Here is a 15317-nt window from a genome sequence, read left to right as displayed (position 1 = left end):
TTAAAGGTCTTTTCCAACCTAAACGATTCTATGATTCTATGAAAGCTGGTAAAGGCAGGAGGCTGTAACCAAATGTAACAGATCCTATAGTAATCTTGGAACTGTTACCAGTGAATCTCCTAAACATTTCAACAGTGCCTAAGACCTTTTGGAAGCTTGTCTGAAAAAATGATCCACTGAATATTGAATCTGCAGATTAAAAATCCACAAGTTGAGGGACTAATCGTGTAGTCTGAGTAGTTCAAATTAATGAGAATATTAATTATTCATTTTATGTTTCTGTTGCACAGAAATCTAATTTGGATTCATGTAAATTCATATAACTCAGGATTTCATTCTTCTTTTTCTAAACATTAAACAGTTCTCTATACACAGCTGTGATAATTTCTGTAGGTCCTGGGTTTTTTTTCATCTTAGGTACTACAACCTGTCTTGTTCTGCATCCCAGATACTCAATTGCTTTGCCTTAAATTCTAACCAAAATTTGATCAGGATATGTACCCAGACTATTGCTCTGATAAAACTCAGATAATTCTGAATCCCTTTAACTCTTCACCACTTGTTTTCTGTATCAAATTTAGGCTGACCTTCAGAATCTTTCCTGAATTAAATGATACTTTTCTGTGCATATATCCATCTTTTCTCTATGTCATTCCACACAAACTAGAACACTACTGTCCACTTCTAGTACTTCTTCTGTTCAGCTCTTCATTTCTACCAAGCGATTTCATGTGCTTTCAGTTGTACTCCTGGCTCTGTTACAAACTTAGTTCTTACAGTAAAAGTAATTGTATATACCATGACAAAGGTAAAACCTGTTCTTTGCTGATTTCCTTTTAGATGTTTTGTATTCTATTTAGATTAACAACACTTCTAGGAGAATGTTCTGAAATGAAAGCATCTATTATGTTATTCATGTATCTATCATGTGTTGTTACTTATGTATGATTTATGTACTTATACAAGATGTATCATATACATGATGGTTATATAATTAAATAGCTTATGTCACTTCTGGGATATTATTTATTTACAGAACTGATCAGAAATTGTGATAGCTGTTTGCAATGGAAAAAATACATTTTATTCACATTTCAAATGCTTCTTCAAATCATACTATTTCCCTGATAAAACAGAAGGGGAAAGGGTAATGTGCAAGAATTTGGACAAATGTATTACTGCAAAATTTTCAAAACAAAAAATATCCATAATTTTATTTTGAAATTATTTTCAGTTAAAATATCTTATGCCAATAACAATTAGAAAATTTAAACTTTTAATGTTTATCAATTCTGATCTGGAAGGAAGCGAGTATGAAAATTTAATGTCCTTGTATCATGATTTTGTCTTCTGTGCAGTTTCACTATTGTTTAGTAGTGACTTTGATCAAATTTTTCTATTGAAATGAAGATTTCATTCTTCCCTAAGGTACCAGTGATCTTACCAGCAGTACATGTATTGTCTAAATCATAATAAATACTACAAAATAATATTGATCAATGTATGAGAACAAGGATTTAAGAAATTAGCCAACTGTATGTCACACTTTTGGTTATAACTACCAATATTTATATGTTTACCTGAGCCAAAGAGACATAACCATTTATACAATATGTATGGCACATCACTCTTAACAAGAAATTGATTCAGAAAACTCTAAACTAGTCATAAAAACAAGCTTTAAATGAATTCTTATGTCTCCATATGTACTATAAATTATAAATGATAGCATTATAACATTTAATTGTGGGCATTTAATTTAATTAATAACATTTATTTAATTTAATTAATAACATTTATTTAATTTATTTTTTTTCTAATAGCCACATTTGAAAGTAAACATGAGCAGAGTTTGTGGCAGGAAGATGAAATATGATCACAAATTCAATCATTTTGAGCTTGCTGCAATTTTTATTTGAAACTAAGAATATTACTTCCAAAAGGTGGTTGAATGGAGCATCTTGTTTTCTAATAAATTTTGATGGTCCTCTGACCTACCACCTGCTATATTCCAATCCACATACAGAATTTCAGAAGGCTTTCAGCCCTTAAAGTCTGTGTTATCTGATTATAGATGACTTATACCTTTTAGAGTAATCTAGAGAAATTTTACTACATTATATTAAAATTTGGAGAAACTAAATTGTTTGTTTGGGAAAAGAAATGGGTTTGTATCTGTTTTTCTTAGGGATGGACCAGACCAAACTTCTCCTCAAATTGGACAATTTAGTGGAAACACTGCATTAGAATCAGTCTACAGCACTTCCAATCAGATTCTGATCAAGTTCCACAGTGACTTTACTACCAGTGGCTTCTTTGTACTTAGTTACCATGGTAAGTGTGACAAATTGCACTTTTTCACTGTCTATACTGATTACTGCAGGAAGAAAACTCAGGAAAAAAATACTTTAATTACTTTTGCTAAGAAGAGTTGCTATTATTAATATGACTGACCACCACTAGGGAAATTCAAACGTATGAAAGACTAATATAAATGATGAAAACAAGCTATTTTCTTGACCAGATATTAAATTTACTAGTAGTCAAACAAAAAAAGAATGCACTTTGAAGATACACGAGCAAAGAAGGTAGCATCAAGCCCCTGCAGTTCAAGTTGCTCATCTCACTGCTTACAATGCTTCTAAAATTCCTTTGCAATCTAAATGCTTGTGGGCGTCATTAAATTTCTGTAGGCAGTTTAATATTTTGAAGAAAGTACTGTTGTTCTAGAGATTTCAGTGGTAGTGAACTATATTGTGTAGTTAACGTTAAACTGGCCTTAAATTAAATACTGACTGAATAAAAATGCATAAGTATTAATGCACCATATTCTACCTCTTTTTTTAGTCATTCAGACCTTCTCTGGCCAAGTGTTCTGTTGCATTTCTGTCATTACAAGGAAACAGATTCAGAAGCAAGGGTGGTTTTAGGTGCTCTGTGAATGCCTGTTGGATTGACTATTCCAGGAAACATGGACAGACTACAGTCTGTGTTCTGGATCCTGATCAGATTTTGTGACTAGAAAGCTTTCTTTTTGACTTAGTAAAGACCAGGGTGAATACAGATAGACAGAACTTGGGGTATTAAAGGAACTTTGATCTAAACAAAACAAAGCAAAACAAAAAAAGACCTCAATCCCACAATAAAAACCCAGCAGCAACAGCACTTGAATTGATTATGGAGTATAGACCCCAGTAGGATTAGGCGGAGGGGGGTCAGAATTTTCATTCTGAATCTGGGCATCTAAATTACATGTGGCAGTTTGTGAAGGACAAACTGCCCCTGTGTGTTCATCAACGTATGAATTGATTTGTATTGATATATATGAATATATCAGTATATGACCAAACACATGTAAATGCTCATACCTAGCAATAAAGTGTCTCTAAAGAACTTGAACTCCTTGTGCTTGGGTTTTTTTTTTTTTGTTATTGTGGAAATTTTCATTCCAAAAGTGTGGGCTCTAATGTGTAATAAAGATGCAAAATGAGCAGCGCAAAGGATTATTCATGAAGAAACTTAAAACACTTTTTGAATTGATGTTGTCAAGATAAATAAATCTCAGTATCCTTAAGTCTGTGATCCTTCATATCAGCTGCTACATGCAATTTATAGCAATAAAGGCAAGGCAGTGAGAGGAGTCAAATTTATTTAAAATAGATAATTTGGGGGATTAAAATGAATGATACCCCTAAATGAGAGACTATTGAAATAAATTATATGAATTGTTTATTGAATCAATTTTTTAATTATGTTGGGGGTTTGGGTTGAGGGGTTTTGGGTTTTTTTTAATGCAAATAGCACAGCTGTTCCATATTTGTTTGGTGTGTTTTATTTTAAATTACTTTATCCTAAGGCAGGATGTTAGCTTTCTGACTCACTGATTTAATTGGCTCTTCATTACATGATCGACAAAAGGAGTGGAATAGGAAGATGTCAAATATGGGTGATTCAGTAGCAACAAAAACTCTTGCCTGGATAAATTATTAATTTTGGGATTGACAAAAGTTTGACCAATTCAATTACTAAAGGGTCCAAGCACAGGAAGTAGTAAAGATGTGTATAACTGAAGCTGAATCGTCATCTGCCATATGTAGATGATATTTCCTTGCTAATGAGAGATGCTATAAAACAATGCTATATGAAAATGTAATATCAGTGAAAACCAGGCATACTTGACTCATTGATCAACCTGAGTGTACACCTTAAAATGCAGAAGACTACATGGTCAGTATAAATACTTCAGTGTGCGTTCTTTGGCAAGATTTATTTGTTAATTGCATTCAGATTGAAGGGAATTTAGTCTGCGTCCAGACACAGGCCCATCCTCATGGGTTCTCTGTAAAAAAATAAAGCTATACAGCTTCTGCATTCTTTTCCAACTTGTCTTTTTCATCGTTTGTTTCACCTAATTATTTTGCCTGGCTGTTGCATACATGTGTTAAAATTCAGAAAATTATTCCACGTGAGACTTCAAAGGACAAGTTTGAAAATAGAATTATTCTCTGACCCTATCTGCAGGTGACGTGCTCCACAACCATTCATTTACTGGGAAATTTCACATGCTTCCTCTGGGTAGAATCTTTTGGATTCTAAAACCTGTCTTTATTATGAAGTTTCAAAAGTGGAAGAGTTTAGCGGTAAAAATATATTGTAAAAAACCAAAACAAACAAAACAATTGCATAATACAAACTATTTACTTTTCAGATGAGATCACTAAAGTGAGAAAATTGGCAACCATTTCCAAGCTTCTTAGGTTATTTATGAAGAGGGTTTTGTCACTGAAATTAAATAACTAATTAAGAACACAGAAGCAACTTTCAATTCGTTATTGGTTCTGCAATTCATCTGTTTCCTTTCTTTTGATTCTATTGAAAGTTCCAAAGTAAATTAATAGATGTTTATTTTTATCTTGTTAATGTGGGTATTAACTCAGTTAAGTTTGCATGGCTATGTTAACTGTTTAAGTATGGGAATGTCAATTGTGCTTTTTTCCTGTTTATAGCCTATCAGCTCCGGGTCTGCCAGCCTCCAACAAATATACCAAATGCTGAAATTCTAACCGAGGATGATGAATTTGAAATAGGTAATATAAGAGAAAATAAAAACAACATTTGCTTCAAAAAAAGGACTGCTATGCACAGAAATTTCTTGGTTTTCAGGGTGCAAATCATGCCTGTAATATGTTAGATTTATATTTGAAAATAAAATTTTTAAGTCTTTCCTCTTCCCTACACTTCCTGAATCGCCTCTATGTTTCAGAGATCACATATAAGTAACACAGTAACTCCGTTCTAATTAACTTTATTTTAAAATACATTTTTCATAATGTTTAACATAAAACATTGTCTTATACTGAAACAAACAAACAAACCCACAAAAAAAACCCATGTAGCAATGGTATATTCTGTAACAGAATTAAGTTCTGTGACCTGAAGGGTAAAATAAAATTTGTAAAACTTTGGAGGGTCTGAGAAGAGGACGATATTCTGACCTTCTAAGACATGTTAATAATATTACTTAGTCACCTATTGTTCAAATAAATATGACTTGCATGATCAGATGTCAGATGTCTGACCAGCTAGTTTTGCTCACATTATTGCAAAGAAAAATAAATTTATTTTTAACATATACCAATATTTTATTAGTTATATTGCTAACAAATAGAAAAGTCTTCTTTTTTTCTTTTCTGCTCTGTAATCTGGAGCAAAGAGAACTGTTGGGATGTAGAATTTTTTTCTTTTATTGGTACATAAAAATATATAAATTTTTAATTTCTTAATTAAAAAATGACAATTTCTTATTCTCACCATGCAAAATTTAGATATCATCAGCTAGATCCAGTTCCTATTTAACTTTTTTCCCTCGGGATTGTACGGGTTACTGACTTGATCTTATCTCTTTATTTAGTTCCATAATGGTTATCCAATAAATTACATTGCTTAAAGCTTTGCGGACACATGGTTCACACAGCATCAGTCAAACCCAGACAAATTACCAACTATCCGGCTAATAATGTGGTGGAAAACAGTGATAGATGCAGCATAGTGTGCAACACAATGCTCATTTACCACATTTCTTAGACTAATCAAAGTTGTTTATGCCAGAGGTCATTTAGCCCATTATATATGGTGGCAAGAAACTTCATTAATCAATAATGTTTTCAAAGCTAAAAGTCCCAGTTAATTGCTGTTTAATGTTTCTTTTGTTTGTTTGTGTTTTGTTTTTTTCCAAACAGGAGACATAATAAGATACCAGTGTCAACCAGGTTTTACATTGGTTGGTAATGAGATTCTGACATGCCGACTAGGTGAAAGGCTGCAGATGGATGGAGCACCACCTACTTGTCAAGGTTTTTTCTCCTTTTTTTTTTTTCCCTCCTGCCAGGCCAGCTGAATAGTGATTCCTTAAATACCCTCCACTCTCTTTTTACATAGGATGGCACACTGAAAGATGTTTTGATGCTATTCCCAATAGTATCATTGATTGTTATGGTGAATATGTGTCAAATATTAACGCAAAATAATTAGTAATGTTTTAACGAATTTAATGAGTTTAAAGGACTGCTGCATCACTTTGTGAAAATAATTTCACAATTCTTTTTTTTAGAGGGAGTCTAAATTTAATAAATAACGAGATTATGTAATTTTATCTAGTACATAATAGTTTGAAAATTTATACAGACATTTTAAAAAATGCTAAATTAACATCGCATGGATTTGGGTAAACAAGACCACAACATCGTTTTTCACTGCAACTTTAAGTGTTTCTATTTTTATTCAGGGTATTCTAAAGAACAGCTTTTCTGTATGTGTGTGAGCATGCCTGTGTGCGTTCATGTTTTCCTCCTTTTATTGAAAACTGTGAATAAAGAGATATAACACTACCTAATTGTTAAGGTCAAAACAAGATTACAATCCTGACAACCACTAACATCACAGTTTAAACCAGTCTTTATTAAGCTGACATTTGATGTGTTATGCTAGAATAGAAATTTTCCATCATTTTTTAAGAAAATGCAAGAGTTTTCTTTCATACTGAACCAATTAGGGAGCTAATGGAGATAAACCATGGACATGATTTATTTTAAAAAATGTAATCTTCTTAAAGTTTCAGTGATAGGCACATGATTAAGTTTTCTTACTAATTCTTCTATTTATTTCCAGAAAGACAAATAAAGACATACAGTTATAAAGATGTATGATAAAACATTTCAAGGGGAAAAAAAACCCAACAAACAAAACCCCACAGCCTCATAAAAGTGTAATTTATGTAAACTAAAGCCATTTTGAATCCTGCTAGTTGTTGTGATATTCCTTCATGAAACATTTACTCCTGAGCTTAATATTCTAACATCTACTGTGAGATTAAAATACCTTCCCAAATCAGTCATAATAAATGCAGTTGATTTACATTTCTATTAAATGAAAAATACTGCTCTCTGGTTTTTCTACCAATCAGATGTGGGGTCTCCCCCCCCCCCCCCCCCGGAAATTTTAATTAATTAGCATATCTATAAAACACTCATGATAAAAGATTTATTTAGAAATAGTAAATTAATTGTGAGTAAATCTACTCCTTTTACAAGTAAAGCTTTAACATTTGACTGTTTCTTACTAATTCCTGAAGTTTCAAACTGGTGCACAATTTAGTTATTAATTTAAACTTCAGTATACTCATTTTTAGAACTTAATTATGACTACAACGCTCAACTCAGTTTTCAGCTAAGAGCTGAAAAATCACTGTTTTATAAATATACCCCTTTCCTCTGTATTCCTGAAAAACCAGAAGGGTCAACTACTACTGCTGAATAAACTATATTCCCCTGGTTTTATGCACAAAACTATGCAAAAGTCAAAATCATCATAGTAGTAAATCTAGGTCTTAAAAATGCAAAGTGATCTTGAATTGTGAGTTTTATGATAATTTTAACACTGATAATTTCTGAAAATCCATGCATTTCCTTAGGTACAATTGTGTCTAGGAATAGCTTCCAACACCCCAATTTAAACTAAAATCCTCACTTAGCAGTCTCATAGCATTTAATGGGTGGAAAACCATAGTAATGCTCAGGCACTACTTTAAATGTTAAAATGATGTAATGATAGGACAAACAGAGGCATATGTGCTGATCCTGAGGCATTCTCTCAGCACATGTTGCTGAAAGCTTATTTATATTAATTGCAAAACCCAAGACAAAAACTCAGGAATGATGACTTCAGTTACCACAGTAGATCTTTTCTCTGTCACATATATATCCTAAATATTAGATCAAATACTGAACACTAAATCAGTGCTCTTATCATTTCAGTCTAAAGCTGAATGAAATTAACATAATCTTCAGAGTTAGTAGACTCAGAAAATTAAAAAAGAAAAGAATCAAAGGAATTAGTTAAAACGTTTAAAATGACAATTTAAACCAATACATAAGCTAAATTTCAATATTGAAACCCAGATCAATAGAAAGCTTTGTAGAATCTACAGGCAGCAAAATGATATGCCTAAAATTTATGTCTTTTGTGATTTTAGTATCCTACACTGGTTTATGTATAAGCTGCCATACTTTAATTGTGCAGGCTGAACACATCACATAAGAGTCACTCTCAAGAAATAAACTCAGCTCTTGTATTCGTTCATATTTGTATTAGTTTACTAATTGTTTTCACCGGGCATGAGCATATGTTTGTTGTTAGGCTTTGTAGTGTTAACTTCTGTTGCCTTAACCTTGTGCATATGTTAAGTGAGTTTTGGTTGAATTTTGTTTCAATTTCTAACTTGAAATAAATGAATACCCACATTCAACATTCATTTATTTATTGAATCTGAAGAGTATTGCTGAACAGAATTTAAACAACAATATTTTAGGTTTGAATCTAATGTATTGCAATAAAGATAGAGCAATCAATAACAAGGTATCTCTAGGAGAAAGTATTGAAGCAAAATCTATTTAAGATTTTATTTAGTGATTTTAATTGTTGCAGGTTAGTTTACACCACATTTAGTGCTATTTAAAACTATGTCACCTTTTTTTCTATTTTTCTCTGATATGTATAAGTTGGATGAACATTTCTTATAATTCTTGAAGATTCCCTTCTTTAGATCAGAAAATAACCAGTAACTTCCACAAACTTATGCCAATGCCTATCATCTCCTTTTGTTAAAATAGAGTTTTTCCCATTTGCAGTATGTAATTTTGAACTTAATTTTCCTTGAAATTAGTTTCTACTTTCAGGATAAAATGAAAGCTTCAGAGTAAGAAGATTCAAACTGTATTTTGCATCACTATTAGAGGACCCTGGGAAAATTCTTGAATGATGACTCTCAGCTATATCTCAGCTATATTAGGTCAGATTCATTAAAAAAAAAAAAAACCCACAAAACCTTAGCTACCCGACTCCCAGGGGAATCCATTGTACAGAAATAAGTCTTTAAGCTCTCCATAAAATTCCTAAAGGATGTTTACCTGGAGATCCTGAAACTGAGGACAGTTTGCAAAGCAGAATCATATGGAGACAGCAAAACTAACTGTAAATAAACTAGTGCAGCCAGATGGCTATGATGCTCTTTCTGCCACACCTCTCTGTGTGTTTATATATAAATATGTATGTATATATACAGCTTGAGAGGATCAGTTCTTTCATTTGCTTGAAATAAAGTCTGTATCACAACTGGCCTAGCACTGTAGTTTGACAGCCATATTCTAGCCATATGAGTTTTCTCATGTAGAGTGGAGATGTTATATTCAATCTCTTCTTGATTAATTGAGAAAAACATAGGGCATGAGAAACAACTGCTTAAATTTAGCAATTAGATCCTAATTTCGAAAGTGAGAGATTAATATTTTAAAATACATCTACTCATCAGAAAAATAGTCTGTTTCTGTGTTAGGAGGAAGAAAGTATCCAGTGGTCTGAACTTGAAAGTTCACTAGAAATATGAATATATAACCAAAAATCTCTCATACAGAGATTTAATAAAAAGGAAGTTGTTTGTAGATATAGATTCAATTTGCACATAACATATATGACACAGTTGAACATCTGTTATGCTTACCAAAGAACTGAAGGATGCTGAGGAATATGGAGTTAAAATAAATAATATGGAGTTAAAATAAATATGTTTTTTTATATATATATGTTTATGTATATATCTCAAGGTGATATTTGGATTTGTACTTTTAAGTGAGGCAGAAATCACCTATTTTTTTTCCTCCTAATTTGATCTTTATTTCCTCAGAAAGTGTTTGTCATATGGTGAACTGTTGTACCTGTTTTTAAAAGGAGGAGCAATTAGACAAATTGCCCTACATCAGCCTGTGATTCTCTAGCTCATTCAGGATTGCTGCTAGTCATAGGCTTTGATTTTAAGAACTCTTCTTTGCTGCTTCTTCTGGTAAAAGATAGGAAAGAAATGGGACTGTATTAGGTGTGGTGAAAGAAAAATAAAATTTCAAGCATTTTGTATTGCATGTAAAGGAAATAACCTAGCATGGGAGACCTTATCGCTCTCTACAACTCTATCGCTCTCTACAACTACCTGAAAGGAGGGTGCAGTGAGGTGGATGTTGGTCTCTTCCCCAAGGTAGCTAGCGATAGGATGAGACGAAATGGCCTCAAGCTGCTTCAGGGGAGGTTTAGGTTGGATATTAGGAAAAATTTCTTCATGGAAAGGGTAGTCAAGCATTGGAACAGGCTGCCCAGAGAGCTGGTGGAGTCCCCATCCCTGGAAGTGTTCAAAAAAAGGGTAGACGTGGCACTTTGGGACATGGTTTAGTCAAGTCTACCCTGAATTGGTTTAGTGTGGACTTGGTAATCTTAGGTTAATGGTTGGACTGGATGATCTTAAAGGTCTTTTCCAACCTAAACGATTCTATGATTCTGTGATTCCATGATTTTCTGAAGTTTGTATGAATCTAAAGACTAGGTAGCTGGATTAGCACAAGTCATCTTCTTGTTTAATTAGTCCTACTGAGCAACAAAATGTCATCCTGAAGTGTGTCTTATTTCCTAGACCAAAGGCATCATGTCTGAATAGTGTTTACATTGTATGCAGGTACATCAACATTCTTGGAGCTTGATTGAGGATTTCAAAATTTAGGTGCTGCTTTATACATATTGTGGAAGGGATTTGTTACTCTATTTAGAATCTGACAATCAAAAATCGCAGTGTCTTCAAACTTTGCTTTCATTGCAAGACTTGGAATTATTGCTCACAGCAATAATAATGGGGGGGGGGTGGTGTGTGGCAGAATTCTATGGTTCATTTTTTGAACAATGCAACAATTTAGTATTTAAGCAGAGCCTACAAGAATATCTTATCTTCTAGAGAACAAAAGAAGAAAAATGTCATGAACGGAAATTCTGAGGGTTGCAGGGCTTATTTTCAAGATAAACATTACTTTAGATTTTTTTTTTCTACTAACTGACTTTGTTCCTAAAATGATGTCGGTCTTTCTGTATTTATGGAAATAAAATGAGTAATGAAGATCCTTTAAACTCAGGAAAATCTTGCCAATCACATAAAACAGAAATAGTGGGCTTTAGATTTTTTTTACGAATCTTTCTGTTTCCTAGTGCTCTGTCCAGCCAATGAAATGCGTCTGGATTCAACAGGAGTAATACTGAGCCCTGGATATCCTGATAGCTACCCAAATCTCCAGATGTGTGCATGGACCATTACTGTGGAAAAGGGTTATAATATCAGCATGTTCTTCGAATTCTTCCAGACAGAAAAGGAATTTGATATACTTGAGGTGTTTGATGGTAACTATAGGATGCACAACTTTGGATGATACTTTTTCCTCTATATATGTGTTTTTACATTGCATCTGTGTAATCACTATTATTTATGCATACCACAATTTGTCAGTATAAAAAAATCTTTAATAAACAATTATTTGGATTTGTGGTGCTAAAAAGAACTGTTGGATTACTGTGTTTTAAATTTGTACTTCATTATGTTTAGAAATAATTTTGTTTCTGAACAAATATCTCTAGTGTATAATGTGTAATGTCAATTTCCATTTTTAATTCAGATTAATTTACCATTTGCTTGGAGGAAGTTTTCTATGTATATTAATTGTATGCATATAATTTATTGTATGTTATTTTAAACTTTGTAACTCCTTTTTTTTTTTTTTTTTTTTTTTTCCCCCCTTCCTTGTGTCAAGGACCAAATAGTCATAGCCCATTGCTCATTTCTCTCAGTGGGGACTATTCGTCTTCTCTAAATATAACCAGCAATGGCCATGAAGTATTTCTCCGGTGGTCAGCAGATCATGGCACCAATAAAAAAGGTTTCAGGATAAGATATATAGGTATGTAAATCAGACTTTCTTTACTGTGTATAAAATTTCAATATGGAACATATTTATTTATGTGAAAAGGGCAATGTAAACTATATTTTATAACATTAATTGCCCAGACTGAAAGGAAATCCAATCTGTTTTATATATGAACCTGATGATACTGATCTTGTGGAGAAAAAAAACCCACACACCCTAAGTAGGATATATGAAACACTTGTGCTCTGTAGACAATTAAGCAAATGTTTCACAGGTCTTTATAATGGCATAAGCCAGTACTAAAGATGAAAGAAGTGGCTTCCCCTTTCTCCCTCCCATTTATTTGCACTCATGTGCTTCTGTTCTTCATACTGAATCTTTATGCAATTCATCATTAACACTTTTTGGGGGACAGAGAAAGAAGTGGCAACAAGGCAGGAATGAGCAACTATAAGGTGAGAAACTGTGAGACACTGATTGAACTCTTTAATTAAGTTCAACAGAAGCAGCAAACTGTATTAAAAGAGGTCAATTAATATGTCAAAAAAGCCAACACTGTGGGTGTTACTAATTCAAATGAACATATTTATGAATAGCACGTGAAGATGATACTTAGCAAAGATTGATTTTTATATTTTTTATATAATTGCTTTTATAGCATTATTATATAATATCCATATTTACAGGATAATAATATTCATTAATCAAGCTAAAGTAGATCTGTTGCAATTTACAGCAATTACACAAAATCTATATTTGACTTTTTTTATCATGACCAAAGGATACACAGGATGAAAAGTACTGGGTAGAGTATATGTAGATACTAGAGAAGTTATTGGCATAAAACAATTTCACTTTACAAAGTGGAGAAAGCAATATAGAATTCTTCTTTCTGCTGTGTTTTTTTTTTGTGGTTTTCCTAACTCAATTTTTGGCTACTTCACTATCGCAGAAAAATAATTAGGCTCACAACAGTCTGTAAAACAGTATCAGTGTCATCTTTCCCTTCAGGAGAGGACAGTTTTCTCAGAGGTAAAATGTTTGCTGCATAGCTAGATAAAATTCACTGTTGGCTAGACACAAAATATTGTATGGTACCTATTTTCATTGCCTGTAGTACCTGTTGGATCTGTTAAAAGAGAAAGAAAAGAAAGTTCTTAAAACTCTTTCCCTACTGGCAGTGAGAGAACCATTGAGAGGTAGACACGAAATATTTACTAGTGATCAGTATCACTCAGAAAATACCAGTATATTTTCTTATACACTAAAGAAGTAGAGGTGTCTGTATCTCTGATTCTTCCAACAGTATAAGGTAGGAGCAATATAGCGTAAGGAAGAAAATATTTTCATAGTATGTGCTCTGAAAGGTATGTCAGTGCTTCTCATTCTGCTACTTGCTTTAACAAAGAGTAACCAAACAGCCCCGTGATTCCATCCTGATCAGAGGAAGCCTTTGCCTGAGAAAACCATTGACCTGAATTAAGTCATGGGACATGGAAAGGCTTAAAGAGCAAGTGAAGCAGCGCTTTTCTATTTGCCTGAGAAAATAGATACCAATAGTTACCAACTTTTCTTCAAAGCATGAAGGAAGCACCTGGAAACAAAATTCCAACTTAATTTTCTTTCCTACAAAATGGGAAAATGGCCATCTTGGCTAACCAGTCTTAGCTCATCCTTGAACCAAAACTATCAGAAACCTAGTTAAATTCTTAAATAATCTGCATTTATCTTAAACTGGCTAGCAAGTTGTAAGTCCATTCTAGTCCACTCCTTTGGCAAGATAGCCAAAACCAAGTGACTTTGTACTTGTAGACTTAATGAACGAGGGGCTTAAAAGAAATATAAGCATAATGACAGTATAATAAGTAAGTAATCTTTAATGTCAAAGAGATGTAAAGTATATAAATCCTTTCAGCTTATAACAATTATATCTCTTAAAGACCTTTTTGCTCTCATAAAGATTTCTGATTTTTTTTCGTACTATCTAAATAAGACTTCTGTAGGATGTTTGTGCTCTAAATAATCACACACACACAAAAAAGCAGATTCAGGTTTTTTTGCCATGGATTTATGGTGGCACACATAAATATGATGACAATCTATTTTAGATTTGCTAGTTCACTTCAGTTCATTGTATCTCAGAACTTGAAAGAAATAACTTTTTTAGGACCAGAAGGAAAAACTTATTTGGAAAGAATTATATGCAGTATGCCCTTGATGTCTCCTTCTTAAAAAAAAAATTTTTATACTACTGAAATTTATATAACTGCAATAAATTTCATCATGAACTAAAATTACGTAGCCTACTTGGTTTAAAAAAGAAGATGGTGGAAAAAAAAACAGTTATAGAATTGAGCTATCACTACATTTCCTTTGAGGCTACTAAAACCTGAAGCCCTTATAAAGCCATATTCTTCCACCTTTATACTTAGTGAAATTTCTTGATGCATGCATGATCAGGATACAAAATACAACAAATTTTAGGGATGTTTTCTCAGCTTGCTATCAGATGTCCACTGCAATCAACAGGAATTTGTCAAGAATTTTCATCTGGATTCTAAATGTATCTTTTTCTTATTTAATATTTATGTTTAAAGCTCTCTACTGTAGTACTCCAGAGTCCCCTCCACATGGTTTCATTGTCAGTCAGACAGGTGGACAACTCAACAGTATGGTTCGCTGGGCTTGCGATCGAGGTTTTCGTCTCATTGGGAAAAGTACTGCTGTATGCAGGAAGTCTCCATATGGTTATTACTCATGGGATGTTCCAGTCCCAGCTTGTCAAGGTAAATTCTTTCATCATAAAATAATACACCCTAAGAAACTTTCTTTTTCCTTTTGTAATGTAAGCCATCATTTTTCTGACTTAAAATGAGTAGCAAGTAATCATTTAATGCTCATGATTCTGTATCAAAATTTTTCTACCTAGTAAAACTTACAAAAACAATTGTATTTTTAAGAAACAGTATTTCAGCAGAATTTGCTAACACTGGCAGATACTAAAAATAAGCTAACTCACTGTGAAGGAAAAAA

The 15317-nt window shown here is 32.9% G+C and overlaps 1 protein-coding gene across 3 annotated transcripts in view; it reads left to right on the top strand.

Moving 5' to 3' along the window:
• Positions 1-15317, top strand: part of CSMD3 (CUB and Sushi multiple domains 3) — a 760009-nt gene that overhangs the window by 646439 nt on the left and 98253 nt on the right. For all 3 annotated transcript variants that reach the window (XM_075706425.1, XM_075706424.1, XM_075706423.1), the window contains 6 exons: positions 2189-2334; positions 5007-5087; positions 6240-6353; positions 11575-11763; positions 12171-12317; positions 14882-15070. In XM_075706425.1, coding sequence (XP_075562540.1) covers positions 2189-2334; positions 5007-5087; positions 6240-6353; positions 11575-11763; positions 12171-12317; positions 14882-15070 — 866 coding nt within the window. The remainder of the gene's footprint in view (positions 1-2188; positions 2335-5006; positions 5088-6239; positions 6354-11574; positions 11764-12170; positions 12318-14881; positions 15071-15317) is intronic.

The sequence above is a fragment of the Pelecanus crispus genome, chromosome 2 (assembly GCF_030463565.1).
Source record: "Pelecanus crispus isolate bPelCri1 chromosome 2, bPelCri1.pri, whole genome shotgun sequence".
Lineage (NCBI taxonomy): Eukaryota > Metazoa > Chordata > Aves > Pelecaniformes > Pelecanidae > Pelecanus > Pelecanus crispus.
The sequence above is the reverse complement of the archived record's forward strand: the minus strand, read 5'-3'. Positions and strand labels throughout refer to the sequence as shown.